Genomic DNA, 14,607 nt, shown 5'->3' with positions numbered 1-14,607 from the left:
GAATACCAGGTAAATATTTTTTCTAATATTCATTGAAGTGTTTGTACCTTTAGAAATATTTTTTAAAATAAAAATGCTCCTTTGTCTCTAATAACTTACATCATATTTATCCTTCCTGGAATCAGAATTTTGGATACAGTATTTCTATATTTTTGCCTGATTACAGTACTTGACACTGAGGAATGTTATCATAAATGTATATTTTTATAATCCCATTTTGTCTATGACTAAAATAACCAATTAAAATGTTTGAAGAATTCAGAAAATAACATGATTTGTTTTCACAGAACATTCAGGTTGTTATTTCTGCTGGCTTGGCTAACTCAAATATTGGTTGCATTTGTGTGTCTAAGTACACTTTTTATGTAATACTCATTTTTATAGTGTCATTTTACAATGAATTTTGAAACTAAATCTAGAGCTAACCAAAGAATAAATATTAACTCATTAATTACCATTTTCATTATAATTTGTCAATAAGTGTGATATTTAATGCATTAATGTTCTATATAAGAATGAAAATCATAGAAGAAATACGTGTTTTCTACTTGGAACCTCAAATAATCCATATGTAATAATTTTCAAGTTATAGCTCAGTATTAAAACAAATTAGTCTCTTGATGATATGTGGTATTCTACTGTACTTACCTCTATGTGTCCCGTTCATTTGATTTATCTAGGCTGATTTATCATTGATGTATCTCTAGTGCAATTTTGTTTTACAAGTATTTGGTTAAAACAAAAACAAAGGATATGAGGATTTAATTTTGTAATGTAATGTGCTTCATTGTTATTGTGAACAAGTTTAGTTGAATTTTTCAGATATTATCCAGATCTCGACATTCTGTGGATCTATATGACCCTCTAAAAATTAGAAAAATAAAATTAATGTACCTTTTCAAATGGAAACAATGAGGCATTAACATTGCACTAGAAAGAAATAACTGAGTAGATATTACATGAGCATTATAGTCACTCCGCAATGCTTTGCACACTGTCTCTACATAGCTGCCACAATAAAATCCAAATTCCTTAAGTTAGCAGATGAGACCCTTTCACAGCTGTCCCTGTCCACTGCTGTAGCTTTATGTTTTGTTCCTTTCCAATTTGCACCTTTACTACAGCCACATCACATTTTAACTCTCAATTTCCCAAGATTATACTCTTCCTTTTGACTGGAGCAATTCTTGTCTATTATTCTACCTTGCAAACTCTCACAAACATTTTATATTAGGCATTTAAAATGAAACATTAACTTGTCCAGAAAGCTTTCCCTAATCAAAAGATATAATGGGTTTGGGCACAGAGCATAGCTTGTTTCTAAGAAGTGGAAGTAGGTTTTCATTTCCTACTGCAATGAAAAAAAATGTGACTCATGTATCTCATCTTTTTACTTAGTTTATTTCAGGTACTGTCATAATCTAAAAACATGTATCTCCTTTTGAGAAAGCTGGGAAGGTATTTTGCCCATGTCAAACCATTTCCAGCATTAGGTCTAGATATCTTCACTCTGTGAACCCCTAAGCACATCTCCATTATCCTGTTGACAGTATTGTATTCACATTTGCTGGTTTCTGAGTGTGGGTGCCTTTTCACATATTAAATTCTTCTTGCCTTTAGGACAAAGACCTAGTATTTTTTGTTTGTATCTCCAAGGCCTCAAATAGTGCCTGGTGGCATAATATCTATCTACCTACCTACCTATTTCTCTGTTTACCTACCTACCTATCTACCTATCATTTAAATTAAGAATGAAGTTGATTGCAGTAACTTTTTTTTAAAAAGTATCATAAAGAAACATTATTTTTCTATATATTCAAAACGATAAATAATCATGAATTTAATGGAAATGATTCATTTTATTTATTCTGATAAATTAGGTTCTTGGGGCTCAGTTCTTCATTTTTCTTAAGAAAATTTAGGTTGGTCTATATGGTCTATATGGCTGTTTAACAAGTTACTTAATTTATTAAAATTAGTCATAAGATAGTCCTAGATTTTATCATATGTTTGAGAACATAGAGAAATTCAGTTTACTTTTACTTATCAAAATTGTGTCTTTAGCCTAGATTTCTTATATTTCAATAATAAGGTAAACACTTGTGAGATCAATTATTTACTCAATAAATATTTATTGATAAATAAATATACAGTGAATTGTGTTTTGCCCATTGAAGGAAAGCACGAATGTATTGGTGACTAAACAGTTTGTCAGATATGTCAGATATATATGAAACTTAGTTGAATGTGAACTTTGTGAATAAAATTTATAAATAATGAATATCTTTCCATATTGTCTTACTTTTAATAACAGTGATAAAATTATATTAATTTATAGGTGAAAATAAAATGCCTTTTATATTACATATTATAAATACTAGTGAAAACAAATAGCTCTTGATAATGATAGCCTTTCTTGTAAGTTGTTGGATAATTAAGATTAAGAGGCAAATGTTTCACACTTTTAAATGAGGGCAAGTTAAAAATAAAAACAGAAAATAAAGCTGAAATATGTGGACCTTAAAGCATTTTAACAATGGAAATTGCATTCCTTTCAGATAACCACAAGATGGTGTATCATAATTTTTATAAAAATGGTTTTAATTGTGAAGTATATGTTAATGAATCAAGGACACATTGCTTTTTATTTATTCAAACTTTTAAAATACTTAAAAACTTTTCTCATCTGAATGTGTCTGAAAAGGTAACTGATCACCACATGCATTTTATAATTATTTTTCTTTTTGCCTTACATCTTCTTTGATTTTAAAGATATGTCTACTGAAGTTTCACTGAGAAAGCAATCCAAGAAACTGTTGTATATCTGAGATAATTATCCCATTTTGGGTGTATGGATTTGGTTGAAAGGCCTTGTTTCCCTCCTCTAAGACTTACTTCTGGCTATAACAAGCTGCTTAATATACTGAATTTCGTTTTCTCTGGTAATATTTATAATATATTGGCTTTGTAGGCAAGAATTATTAGATACCATAATAACTTTAATTTTTATTAAACTTTTATAACATGGATTATTAATGTTTAAAATTATGCATTTCTTAAATATTTGAATATGTCTGCTTTTAACAGACATACATAATTTTTCTTTTTTTAGGTTTTCAGCCAGAACAATAGTATAACTTCTATAGTTTGATCTCTTTATGTGTGTTTTGTATATAGAAATAATATTTCCCATGTATTTGAAAATGTATTTGTTTATACAAATTGTTTTTATTGAACTGTTTGAATATAAATTATTGAGTTTCCTGACATAAAAAAATCTTAAGATGAAGCCAAAAGCACTCCTTATTTTTTAAGTGTAAACTAAGTAAATATATCTCAGAAATATAAATATATATATTATTGCTCAGATAACTGAATTTGTGCACTAAGGGTCCCATCTTGAACACACATTGTTGTTGTCTTTAAAATGGTTAAAATGTTTTTTAAATCTATGTGATATTGTTTTTTAGGACATAGTCTACTTTGGTCAATATAGTTGTTTCTATTATAGAACACTGGCAAATTTTACCTAAGAAAATCTCTAAATAATTATATTTTTATGGTGCACTGATAGTTCAAAAATATTTTTTGAGGGCACATAGAATATTCTTCAGTGTATAGATGAATAACACATTTGGAATATGGCTGTAAATCAGAGTAGTAGAAGCACAAATGAACAAAACATTTCAATCTGGGGGATGATGAGAACAAAATCAGAGGGTTTAGTTTAAACCCGCAAGACTAGGGATCCTATTTGAAAGGTTATTTACAAGGAAAACACGTAGCAAAGTCAACTAATTCTGTGTTTCATGGAAACAGAAGAATGAAAATAGGTTGTTCACAGATACCTACGTATAAGCTGCTGTTAAAATTTTAAATAACTAGTTCTAACAGGAGCAATGCTTTTTCAAGAATATACTTTTTGGGTAAGGTATAGGAATGCAAACAGTGCTATGAATTATAAGTAAAAATTTCATGTCAATATTTATGTTTTGCCCAGTAATGCCTATTTAGAAACTATAAGATAGCTATACATTTTTTATTAATTGCATTTGATGTAAGAAATTTTAGCTGCATTTAACTTTACAGAAGTTAAAAGTTCTAAGTAAATTTTCAGTGTAAAAAATTATAGTTGTAAAGCATAAATATATAATATTTTTTTCTTAAAATAATTTCACAGCTATATTGACTAAAGTGTTGATTCTTGTCAGACCTTACGTGTTAATTTTTTAACTTGATCTTTAGAAGTTAAAAAGTATAAATAAACTTTGGGCAAATGTCCATTTTTTATTGTTTTTTTTTATCACTGCCTTTCTTTGAGAACTGAGTGTCTTTCAGTTTCCATTAATGACCTATATAATGATTAATCGAATGAATTTTTAAAATGTCTCAACATACAAATATAAAATACTGTACTTTGAAATGAGGTGCCAATCTTCATTTTGCTTACTGATCTACTTCCAAATCAGCTAAAGGGTTTTCAGGTCTTTTGTTTATGATAACCCATTATCTTTGTATCCCCATAAATAATTATTATTAATTAAAATTATAGCTTATTAATTATACCACCTTATTTTTATAATGACTTTAGTTTTTAAAGTGTAATACTACATTTGAATACAAAACTACCCTAAGAGCCATGTAAATATTATTATCTATATAGTACAGATGAGGATAATAAGTATCTCAAGGGTCAAGTTGTTTTCCAAGGTCAAAGATGCCTAGTCTAAAAGTGTTTCAACCATATCAAGCTGTACAGAATGGAGGCAGAATATTTAACTATTCTTCTTTCTCCTTGAGTTTTCACTAAGGAAATATATGGATTAGGAGGTTGAATTAGATAAACAGATTATGGGTTTCGGTCATAAGCAGCTTAATAATTTACTTTCCTAGATAGTAAGCATGAGTTTTGGAATTAAAAAGACTTGGAAACATAACTTTGTTTAACCTTAGATAAAAATTACTTAGCCTCTCTATTCTTCTTTTTAAATAAATAAATGAAGCAACGAATAAACAAATAAGTTATGAATCCATAATAAAAGTGTTTTAAGAATTAATTAAGATAGTTAATATACATAGAGGGTTTCTTTGCACATAACTGGCTTATAACAAGAAGCTCTTTTAAAAGTAATATTATTATTATTTGTAAAGCTGGTACATTTTAACTGCTGCACCTTATGAAAAGAAAGTTTTCTAGCCATTAAGCATTAGTTATTTGGATGCTACTATTTAAAAAATAGTATCATTATGACTACTAGCAAAAATGTGATGATTAATATTACTTTTTCTTAAAATGCATTTTCCAGCTATATTGATTAAATTTGTGTTGATTCTTGTCAGACCTTATTTATGTTTTTTTTTTAACTAGCTTAAATAGGGGAAATTTTAAAATGTATAATGATCCTCAATTTTTCTCTGTCTCATTGTATTTGCAAAATACAATATGAAGATATTAGGTAACTGTTTCTGTTAGAGTAAAGGTTTCTGAGAATATTTTAATATTTGATTATGTTTATCATTGTGAAATAATCCAGGCTAAAGCATAACATGATTTCTAATTTAATTCACTAAGAAAGATATGTATTTCTTTTGCCCTCATAATTTTTTTCTGTCTGCTTTATAATTTAGTATTCAAAAAACTAACATTTAGTAAGAATAAAGTCCAGGTAAAAAGCTCAGCTGAGAATGAAATCATTAATGAGGCAGGCTAATATGAGAAAGCTTTCATAGATGGAAGTTAAGATAATAGAGTTCCTGTCTTAGCTCTGAATCTAGTTCAATATGTAACTTGATTTTTTAAGTTTTAATTTTTGCTAGCTGTGAAACTACAGTGATTAATCAATAGGATCATAAAAGATGCTACACATAAAGTTTCCTTTGACTGCTGAATAGCTTATGTAAATAACAAAACATTTTAAAAAGATAGCTGCTCTAAAATTGAATATCAAGAACAAGGTTGTATATATTTTTTAACATGAATGATTTAACCAGTCATTTTCCATATTTCATTGCTTCACTGTTATATTCATATAGCCTTAGGTCGATTCACACTTCTGATGTATAGCATTAACTGTTTGATGTTTTTAAAAGGCTGCCAATCAAAATAGTTATATTCACAAGAATAAAATCAATAGGTCACATTAAATGACATTTATTTTTGTTATTTAACACGCCAATATCATGTAAAATACTACATCTTATATCCTATAAATATTTTATTCCATCTTAGTTATTATTATCTAAGGTGGTGGAATTTTCTGCAACTAATCACAGTGACTGTTCTGATTTGCTTCCACTACATATGACCTGCCATTCTTGGGCAAATGGCCTACAGAATCAGAAATTAATTAGAGAGTGTCTAAGAATATATATTGTATATCCGTAATTAGTTAATAAATAATTTAAATGACAAACACAAAATAAAATTTGGTTGATATGTACAAGAATATATTAGACCATTGAAGTACAATGGTATCTCATAGATACCATTGATAGGAGTAGCTCAAATTTTGATAGGGCTCCAAAGAGGATAGGTAGAAATTGTATGTAGAAATGGCTAGGAATCATTCTGAATGAATACTAAGATATCATTTAGTTATTTTATACTATCAAAATTAAGCTAGCAAGATATACAAAATAGGATTTCCTACTTAAAAATAAATACTAAATGCAGGCTTGAAAGTAACATATTTTGTGATATTTCTTGATCAATGAATACATATATTCAAAAAGAGCGATGAGTATAAAAGTTAAATCATGCTGATTATTTTTCTTCAGATATTGTGTTTTTCAAAAATAAATATATTGCTAAACATAATGGTTTTAACTTTACAATGAAGCTGCATATGTCAATGATCAATGTGGAGCATGATTTCAGCTACACTTCAAATATAAAAAAAATCTATGCTTCTCCAAATGCTGTCACATCATCTTATTATAAAAATATATCTTTTAATTAGGAAGTTAAGCTATTTAGAATAAATATTCTGTAACATCAACAATGATATTCTTGAAAACATTTACCTGTGGACTATTTATGTATTTTCTTATTACATTCAAAATACAAAATAGAGCTCTTTAAATAAAAAAGCTCTATAAAAAAAGCAATGTAAATATGGCCAAGTTCATACTATCAAGATTTACAGATCTACATTGTTTCAAGAATTAGAGATGTGTAAATATAAATTGACTCATTAAATATAATGAATTTTATTAAGAGTTTTACTAATTTAAATGCAATTATACATGCTAACAGCTCAAAGATTTAAATTTTCATTTTCAGGAATCTTCTATTTGGTTAGTGCCACCATACCATCCAGACACTGTTTAGTAATCTTTTGAAACTTACTAAAAGAGGTTTTTAATAATGGTTAGTATCCTTGTGCCTTTCCTTTTTCTTTTTGTAGTCTGTTATATTAACGTGGAGAAACATTTTTGTTGTTGTTTTCACCCTGAGGAACTTACCTTACTTAATGACACAGTGTGTGGTTTTCCACCCCTAAGGAGTGATTTTAAAAAGCAAGATAGTTGTTTTTCTCTTTCTTCTTCCCTCCAGCTTTCCTCCTCCTCCTCCTCTTCTTTTCTTGCTTTCTTGCTTTCTCTCTCCCTCCCTTCCTTCCTTCCTTCCTTCCTTCCTTCCTTCCTTCCTTCCTTCCTTCCTTCCTTCCTTCCTTCCTTCCTTCCTTTCTTTCTTTCTCTTTCTTTCTTTTTCTTTCTTTCTTTTTCTTTTTCTTTCTTTCTTTCCTTCTTTCTTTCTCTCTCTCTTTCTTTTTTCTCTCTCTCTCTCGCTCTTTCCTTCTTTCTTCTTTCTCTCTCTCTCTTTTCTCTCTCTTTCTTTTTCTTCTTTCTTTCTGCTTTTCTTTTCTTCTTTCTTCTTTTTTTTTAGTATAACCAGGGAAATGACTGCCTAGTACTTGGGTTTTGAGACTTATTTCATAGTCCTATAAAAAGATTTAAAATAAATTTCAATCATTATATAAAGTATAAAAGGCAATTTGTCTCTATTTAATGATAATACACTAGAATTTTATTTAAAAGCTAGACATGATAAGTTTTGGGCAATGCACAGCCCAGGTAAACAATTATATTTCACAAAATGCTGTGTAGTTTCAGCTTTAGAGACTTATATAAATCAAGATACGGAATTTGCCTTGTAAACCTCTAAAAATAAAGAAAAGAATGTATATTTGCTCTAGAACCATAAATGAACAGTTCCTTATGATATCATTAAATTTGTTTAACTTGCCATGTTAATTGTAAAATCTTGCTCAAATCTAAAGATTATCAAGTTTTATAATGGGTTAGAATTATTCTATAAATGAGAAAATAACCTATTGTCTCACAGTAACTTTTTGAATAACCTAAATAAACCTATTTTTCAGGTAAACTTACATTGATAAATAACAAAAGAGCTGGCAAAATTCACCTTATTCAAAGAGAAAATTAATAAAATTTGTATTTTATCATTATGTAATCGAGACCATAGATTGACTTATGAAAGATTGCTTGATTAAATTTTTACTTTCTAATGACTTTGTAAGATAAATAAAGTCTATGATGACAATGATGATTTACATGTTTACAATTTTGAGATAGTTGTAAAATTTGTAAATATAATTTATTTAAAACAATTTCAAATTATAAAAGATAATACTATTCTGGTAAATTGATTAGGATGGGCTTTTTTTTCCAATATATATTTTATATTAGTCAGCAATATAAACTTAATATCATACAAAATTGCTTAAAATAGTTTTAAATGTTCTTATTTGTAGTCTGAAGGAAGTATGGGATACTAAATACAGAGTTTACCTCTTAACTTTCTAGAAATAATATTGAGTCATTTCATAGTTGAGCTTGTATGTACATGTGTAAGATTTTTTCCTAAGAAAGTTAGTTGCTTAGTCTACTCCCTTACTATAGGCAAATTATTAATTAACATTTATTCTCTATTCTGTTTTGAAAGTAATGTAACCAAAATACCTGAAAATTGAGATTGCCAAGAAGAAGGTGTCATAATTTTTTGAATATTTGGGAAATTTATTGGTTTTAAATGAAGGCTTATTTCAAACAATTCAATGTTATTCACGTCCTATAACAGTTTTAAATGTCAAGGGGATCAAGTTTTGACCGTGTTATGTCATCTAATTAATTCTTCTGTTAAATGTTTCAACAGAGAGCCAAGACTAAGTTACCTCAAGACTATATATTCCTCCCTATTTTGGAGTCAGTTTCCATTTCTACAGTGTTGTCATCATCACCATCTTCATCATCATTATCATCATGTTCTTAATAAGTACACCTAATAGTAGGTATTAAGCAATGAGAAACACTGTTTCCGTATACTGGCTGTCAGGTGCCACATAAATCCTTTAATAGAAATATAATTCATGAATTGCAGAACTGCATAATTTAACACATAATACATAATGCATGGCAGTGACTCTAGTCAATGGGGAATTCACAAGTCATATTTAATCATCACCCATTACAAGTGCTAATATATTAATATTTTTATTAATTTGATGTTATTAAACAAATGCTAAAGTTTTGCCTAATTTTATTGGGCAAAATTAATTGTATGCAATATATTTTCACTAGCCTTCTAAACCTGAAATGTTTTTAAGCAATTGAATTAGAAACATTGTGCAATAAGAATTAAAATATTAGAGTCCTGTGTAGCTATGGTTGTTAATTCAATCAACATTTAAAGAGCTTATGTGTGTACAAGCAGTGCCATGAGAACTTGATCTCTGCTCTACACAGTTCAGGGAGAGAGATACATAGAGCACCGACAGGTCAGACAGAAAAACAGGATAATGAGTGGAAAATACTGAGAGGATAAAACAAAATCAAGTTGTGAAAACAAAATAATGTGCCTGGTCAAGTGGAAAGGGCTCCCTAATTAAGTTAAAACTTGAGCCATGTCCTGAGGTAGGGGATAAAATTGGGATGATGTGAAAGATGAAAGAACTTAGCAGGGTACCAGAGCAAGGAGAAACAAAGGGAAAATATTAATGGAAGTCCCACCAGTAAAAGGAGTGTGAGGAGAAAGAGAGAGAGAGAGATGGAAGCAGTGGGGAAGGGGAAGAAGGCTAGATCAGAGAAGTTATGATGGAAAAAAAAATAGATTTTAGTTTGACTTGTTTACTAAAGGAGAAAATGCTATTAATAATTGAGATTTTAAAAATAGATTGTCCTGGAATTGTGAGCCTTTACAGAAGAGAAGCATAGATGTAGAATTAGGAAGACCATTAAGGAAACTCTTTAAGGAGACTATCAAAGAAAAATTAGGATATAGCCAGAGATTGACGGAGAAAGTAATAGATCAGTGTCAAAATCATAAAACTGGATATATCTGGATATGTTGCTGGAATCTCAGGTGTGAAATGTAGAAAGTTATCCACCCTCTCTCTGAATCAGTTTTCTCTGACACACAGATAACTAATTAATTCAAAGTGTGTTTTGGCTGGCACAAACTATTATGCAAACTTTTTTTAAATGTAAGTTAACATATAAAATTGCATGTATCATATACAACATGTTTTGATGCATATATACATTGTGAAATGGTTAGATATGTCTAATTGGCAAATTCATTACCTCACATATTTATTATTTTTGTAGTGAGAACACTTATTCACTCTTTAAGCACTTTTCAATAATATATTATTATTAACTATAGTGGCCGTGCTGTGGAATAGAGCTCTTGAAATTTTTCTTCCTGCCTAACTGTAAATATATACCGGAAAATGACACACATATGGTCTTAAATATTTTCATTATGTTTCTTAGAAATAGTCTAAGTGGATAATCAATAAAGCAGCTAATGCACAAATAAGTCTTCACATGTATCTCAATCAGGTGGGGAGAGAGACTAACAAAATTTTGTTTCATATGTGTGACTCTACAATATAAATTGTGAGGATCTGTAACAATAAGCCCCAGATAAACCGAGGTTCTAGCAAATCTATTTCCAATGAGATGGGAACTAAGACAAAAACAACATAGGGTCATATTTTTTCTCATTTGATAAATTATCAACTCTCAGTTATCAAGCTAATGATGACAAAACGTTAATATTTATTTGTAGGTGTCTAACATGCTATAATTTGTCATTTCATGATTAAGTCATATTTGTTTGTAATCACTGTCAATGTTTCTATAGGCATAATCACAAAAAAGACATAATGAAATGCCAGAAATTGTTTTCCATATTTTATGTCTGTGTGAGTGCTATTTTTGTTTTGAGATGTACAATGAAGAATCAATGTTCAAACAACATTTGCATATCTCATGTTGTGATCTGAAAAGTAGTACGATTTGTCTATTTTTTTATATCAAGAATGGGTTTCTTGTATACAATTGTCATTGTATTTAAATTTTAAAGTAGACTTCTATCTCATGCTAATCAATTTTATATAATGTCATAAGAACATTTTATTTAATATATGTGTAATATATACATTACTAGCTGGTTGTTCATTTCAGTATCGGGTAGAGATTTTCTTTAGTCTACTTTTATAGAATATTTAATTATCATGGGTTGAGTGTTTAGTGTGACAATTTGTTATAACTTTAACAATGAAAATTTTCATACCTTCAAGGATGTTATGTGACAAGTCTGTTGAGAATGATTTTAATATTGATCTTGGACAGTTACAGTTTATGTATTTTTGTAATATTTAATTTTTCTGTGTTCTTCTGTAGAGGTCCTTCTGTAGTGCCATGGTAGAAGAATTGAGGATGTCCCTGAAGTGCCAGCGTCGGTTAAAACATAAGCCACAGGCCCCAGTTATTGTGAAAACAGAAGAAGTTATCAACATGCACACATTTAACGACAGAAGGTTGCCAGGTAAAGAAACCATGGCATAAAGCTGGGAGGCCAAACACCCAAGCACAAACTGTCGTCTTTTTCCAAACAATTTAGCGAGAATGTTTCCTGTGGAAATATGCAACCTGTGCAAAATAAAATGAGTTACCTCATGCCGCTGTGTCTATGAACTAGAGACTCTGTGATCTAAGCAATTGCAATGATCAGACTTGATTTACAAGCATCATGGATCAACCAAGTTACACGGGGTTACACTGTTAATCATGGGTTCCTCCCTTCTTCTGAGTGAATGTTACATGAGCATTTTGTGGCTGGTTTCAAATGCAGTCCAGTGAGAAATTACAGGTTCCTTTTGAAGCTCAACTGTTGCCAGGAGATGGAATATCGACGCCCAACAGGGCAACCAATCAAAGTGTCACTAAGAATACAAATATTTGGAATCAGCAAAAACTGTAGTGTTACAGAACAGTACAGTCTTCTGAACACCCAGATCATAGAGGTGATGATGCTACTAGCCCCCAACTACTCAGTATAATTATTGTCTGAATACACAGTATATGTTTATAGGATGTGAAAAAATGTAATGCAAAACAAATTTGAATCCCATGGCAGTTGGAATATAAAGCAGATGTTTATCACTTATTTTCCTTTTTTTCTTTTCCTTTTTGTTTTTTTTTTTTTTTTGACAGTCTGTGTCTCTGATTGAGATAGAAATGCCAATTTTTAAGGCAATAATGCTTTTCTTAAGTTCCCTAAGGCAGAAGATTTAACATGCAACTCTACCATATCCCTTTCTATTCCCCCAACACCTTTTCTCTAACCTCCGTATCCCAAATAATAATAATAATAGTAATAATAAAAACAGTTGGTTCAGTGATTCTGAATTAAAAGGATAATGTTTTGCAATCTTTAAGTTGTAAAAAGGGCTGAGTATTGGCTGTGTGGAAGACTAAAGCTTTCATTCTAACATTCAGACATAGCAATCCAAACCCTGTTCCTGCTGTAAATGAACTTGATGGAGCATGGGCAGATCTCAGTGGTACGAGAAAGGGGACTGGTCATCTATAGAAAAATCTGTGAGAGAACTTGGACATGGACTGCATTTATCAATACAGTCACAATGTTAAATGAACAAAATTCTTGAACAGTTTTTTTTCAAAAAATGTTCAGGTTTATTTGTGGAAATGCAAGATTTCTATGAAAATAGTTTTTGTATGGAAATTTTTGTAATACTTTTTATCAACAAAACAAGAACATGTGTTCCTGTCAGGGGTGTGATGTCAAGCATGAATGGTAGTGCGTGTGCACCACCAACGTTTGGTGAAAACTATTTTTATCAAGAGAAAAGGAATCATAGAAGAGAAATATTTTCAAGTTAGATAATATAAAAGCTAGGTGCACTACCACCACTGCTTACCATGCCACACCCCTGGTTTCCACGAGGCTGACAACATACTGTAATGAACAATTGTGTGTAAAATGGTAAAAGACACAGACCTCTTGACAACATTGTGATAACTGTTGAGTGCACACAGTTTGCTGTTTGAATCCAATGCACAAAATTAAAAAAAATCATTAAAATTATGTTCATTTTACTTTCAGCATTGTCTATCATTTTTCTCTTGTATGTGTAATGAATGCACCATACACCCTTTACATTAAGAGAAGCACACATCCTAAACATTTCTAGGTCCTCAAGGATGGCCACTTCCCAACTGCCTGAAGACAAGAAGAAAAACACTTGTGGGAGGACCTACTCAGATCTGGAAAATGCTGAACTGGGATATAAAAAGTAATCTTAAGTTCAGAGCAGTTAAAATAAGACAAATAGTAGTTCTAGAGGTGACAGACATGATACTGCCTTTTCTATGAGTGAATATTGACTTTGTACATTAGGTTGTATAAGACTATACAGTGATCACTGAAATTTAAGGTTGAACTCATATCCTATTTAATAATTCCTTACACGTTGATAATTCAATGTAATTCACCAAAAAAAAAAACAGAGAAAGAGATAGGCCTAATATTACTCTTAGTTATGATGTGGCATAGATGTTCACATACCAATAGGAACTTTTTAAAATGATAAATTGTAACATATACTTTGCTAAGCAAAACAATTATAATCAGAACCACTGAGAGAAAAAAATGAAAAAGAAGCTCAGTGAAGAATTTTTTTAACTCACAAAAGTTGAATAATCAAAGTGCTTGATATCTAAATTAGATTAAATATCCAAATGTTTTCTAAATTTCTAGTCTCATGGTCATTTTAAGTTAAAATTCATATGTCAATGATAATTATCTGAAAACATAATTTTAGAGATTGCACAAAGCACTGCTAAAAATCTCAGCATTGGTTTGTTTGGTGGCAAATATCCTCAAATAACATACCTCATATAAATGTTCAGATTTTAAACAATATTGAGATTTTTATAAATTAGATTCTAATTTGACTTTAAAGCACTTTTAAAAATCTGTTTCTTATTGTACTATCCAATCTTAAATGATAGGCAGGAAATGACAACTTTAATTATGTTTAATTAATCGGGAAATAGTTATTTAGATTTCTGCAAAAATTTGACACTTATTTAATTCATTTAAATTAGTGAACTTTGAAAAGTGTAAAAAACCTGCTGCCCTCAACTTTTCAAGTAATATAGAATATATAAACAATGTATAGTATTACTTTTTATCAGTGTCCTAAAAGGTATCTACATTATTGCCAAAACAGATATGTTTCTACTGTGGGGCTTATGCAATATGAGGTACTAACA

The 14,607-nt window shown here is 29.9% G+C and overlaps 1 protein-coding gene across 3 annotated transcripts in view; it reads left to right on the top strand.

The window, feature by feature from the left end:
• GRIK2 (glutamate ionotropic receptor kainate type subunit 2) overlaps window positions 1-13,434 on the top strand; it is a 699,047-nt gene extending 685,613 nt beyond the window's left edge. For 2 of the 3 annotated variants that reach the window (XM_015136997.3, XM_015136995.3), the window contains one exon: window positions 11,710-13,434. In XM_015136997.3, the coding sequence (XP_014992483.1) occupies window positions 11,710-11,874 (165 nt within the window). In that variant the 3' untranslated portion in view covers window positions 11,875-13,434. Of the gene's footprint in view, window positions 1-9,175; window positions 9,308-11,709 lie in introns of all 3 variants that reach the window. The other variant, XM_078001239.1, reaches the window with a different exon arrangement.
• Window positions 13,435-14,607: the final 1,173 nt, after the last annotated feature.

This window comes from Macaca mulatta, chromosome 4 (genome assembly GCF_049350105.2).
Source record: "Macaca mulatta isolate MMU2019108-1 chromosome 4, T2T-MMU8v2.0, whole genome shotgun sequence".
Lineage (NCBI taxonomy): Eukaryota > Metazoa > Chordata > Mammalia > Primates > Cercopithecidae > Macaca > Macaca mulatta.
The sequence above is the reverse complement of the archived record's forward strand: the minus strand, read 5'-3'. Positions and strand labels throughout refer to the sequence as shown.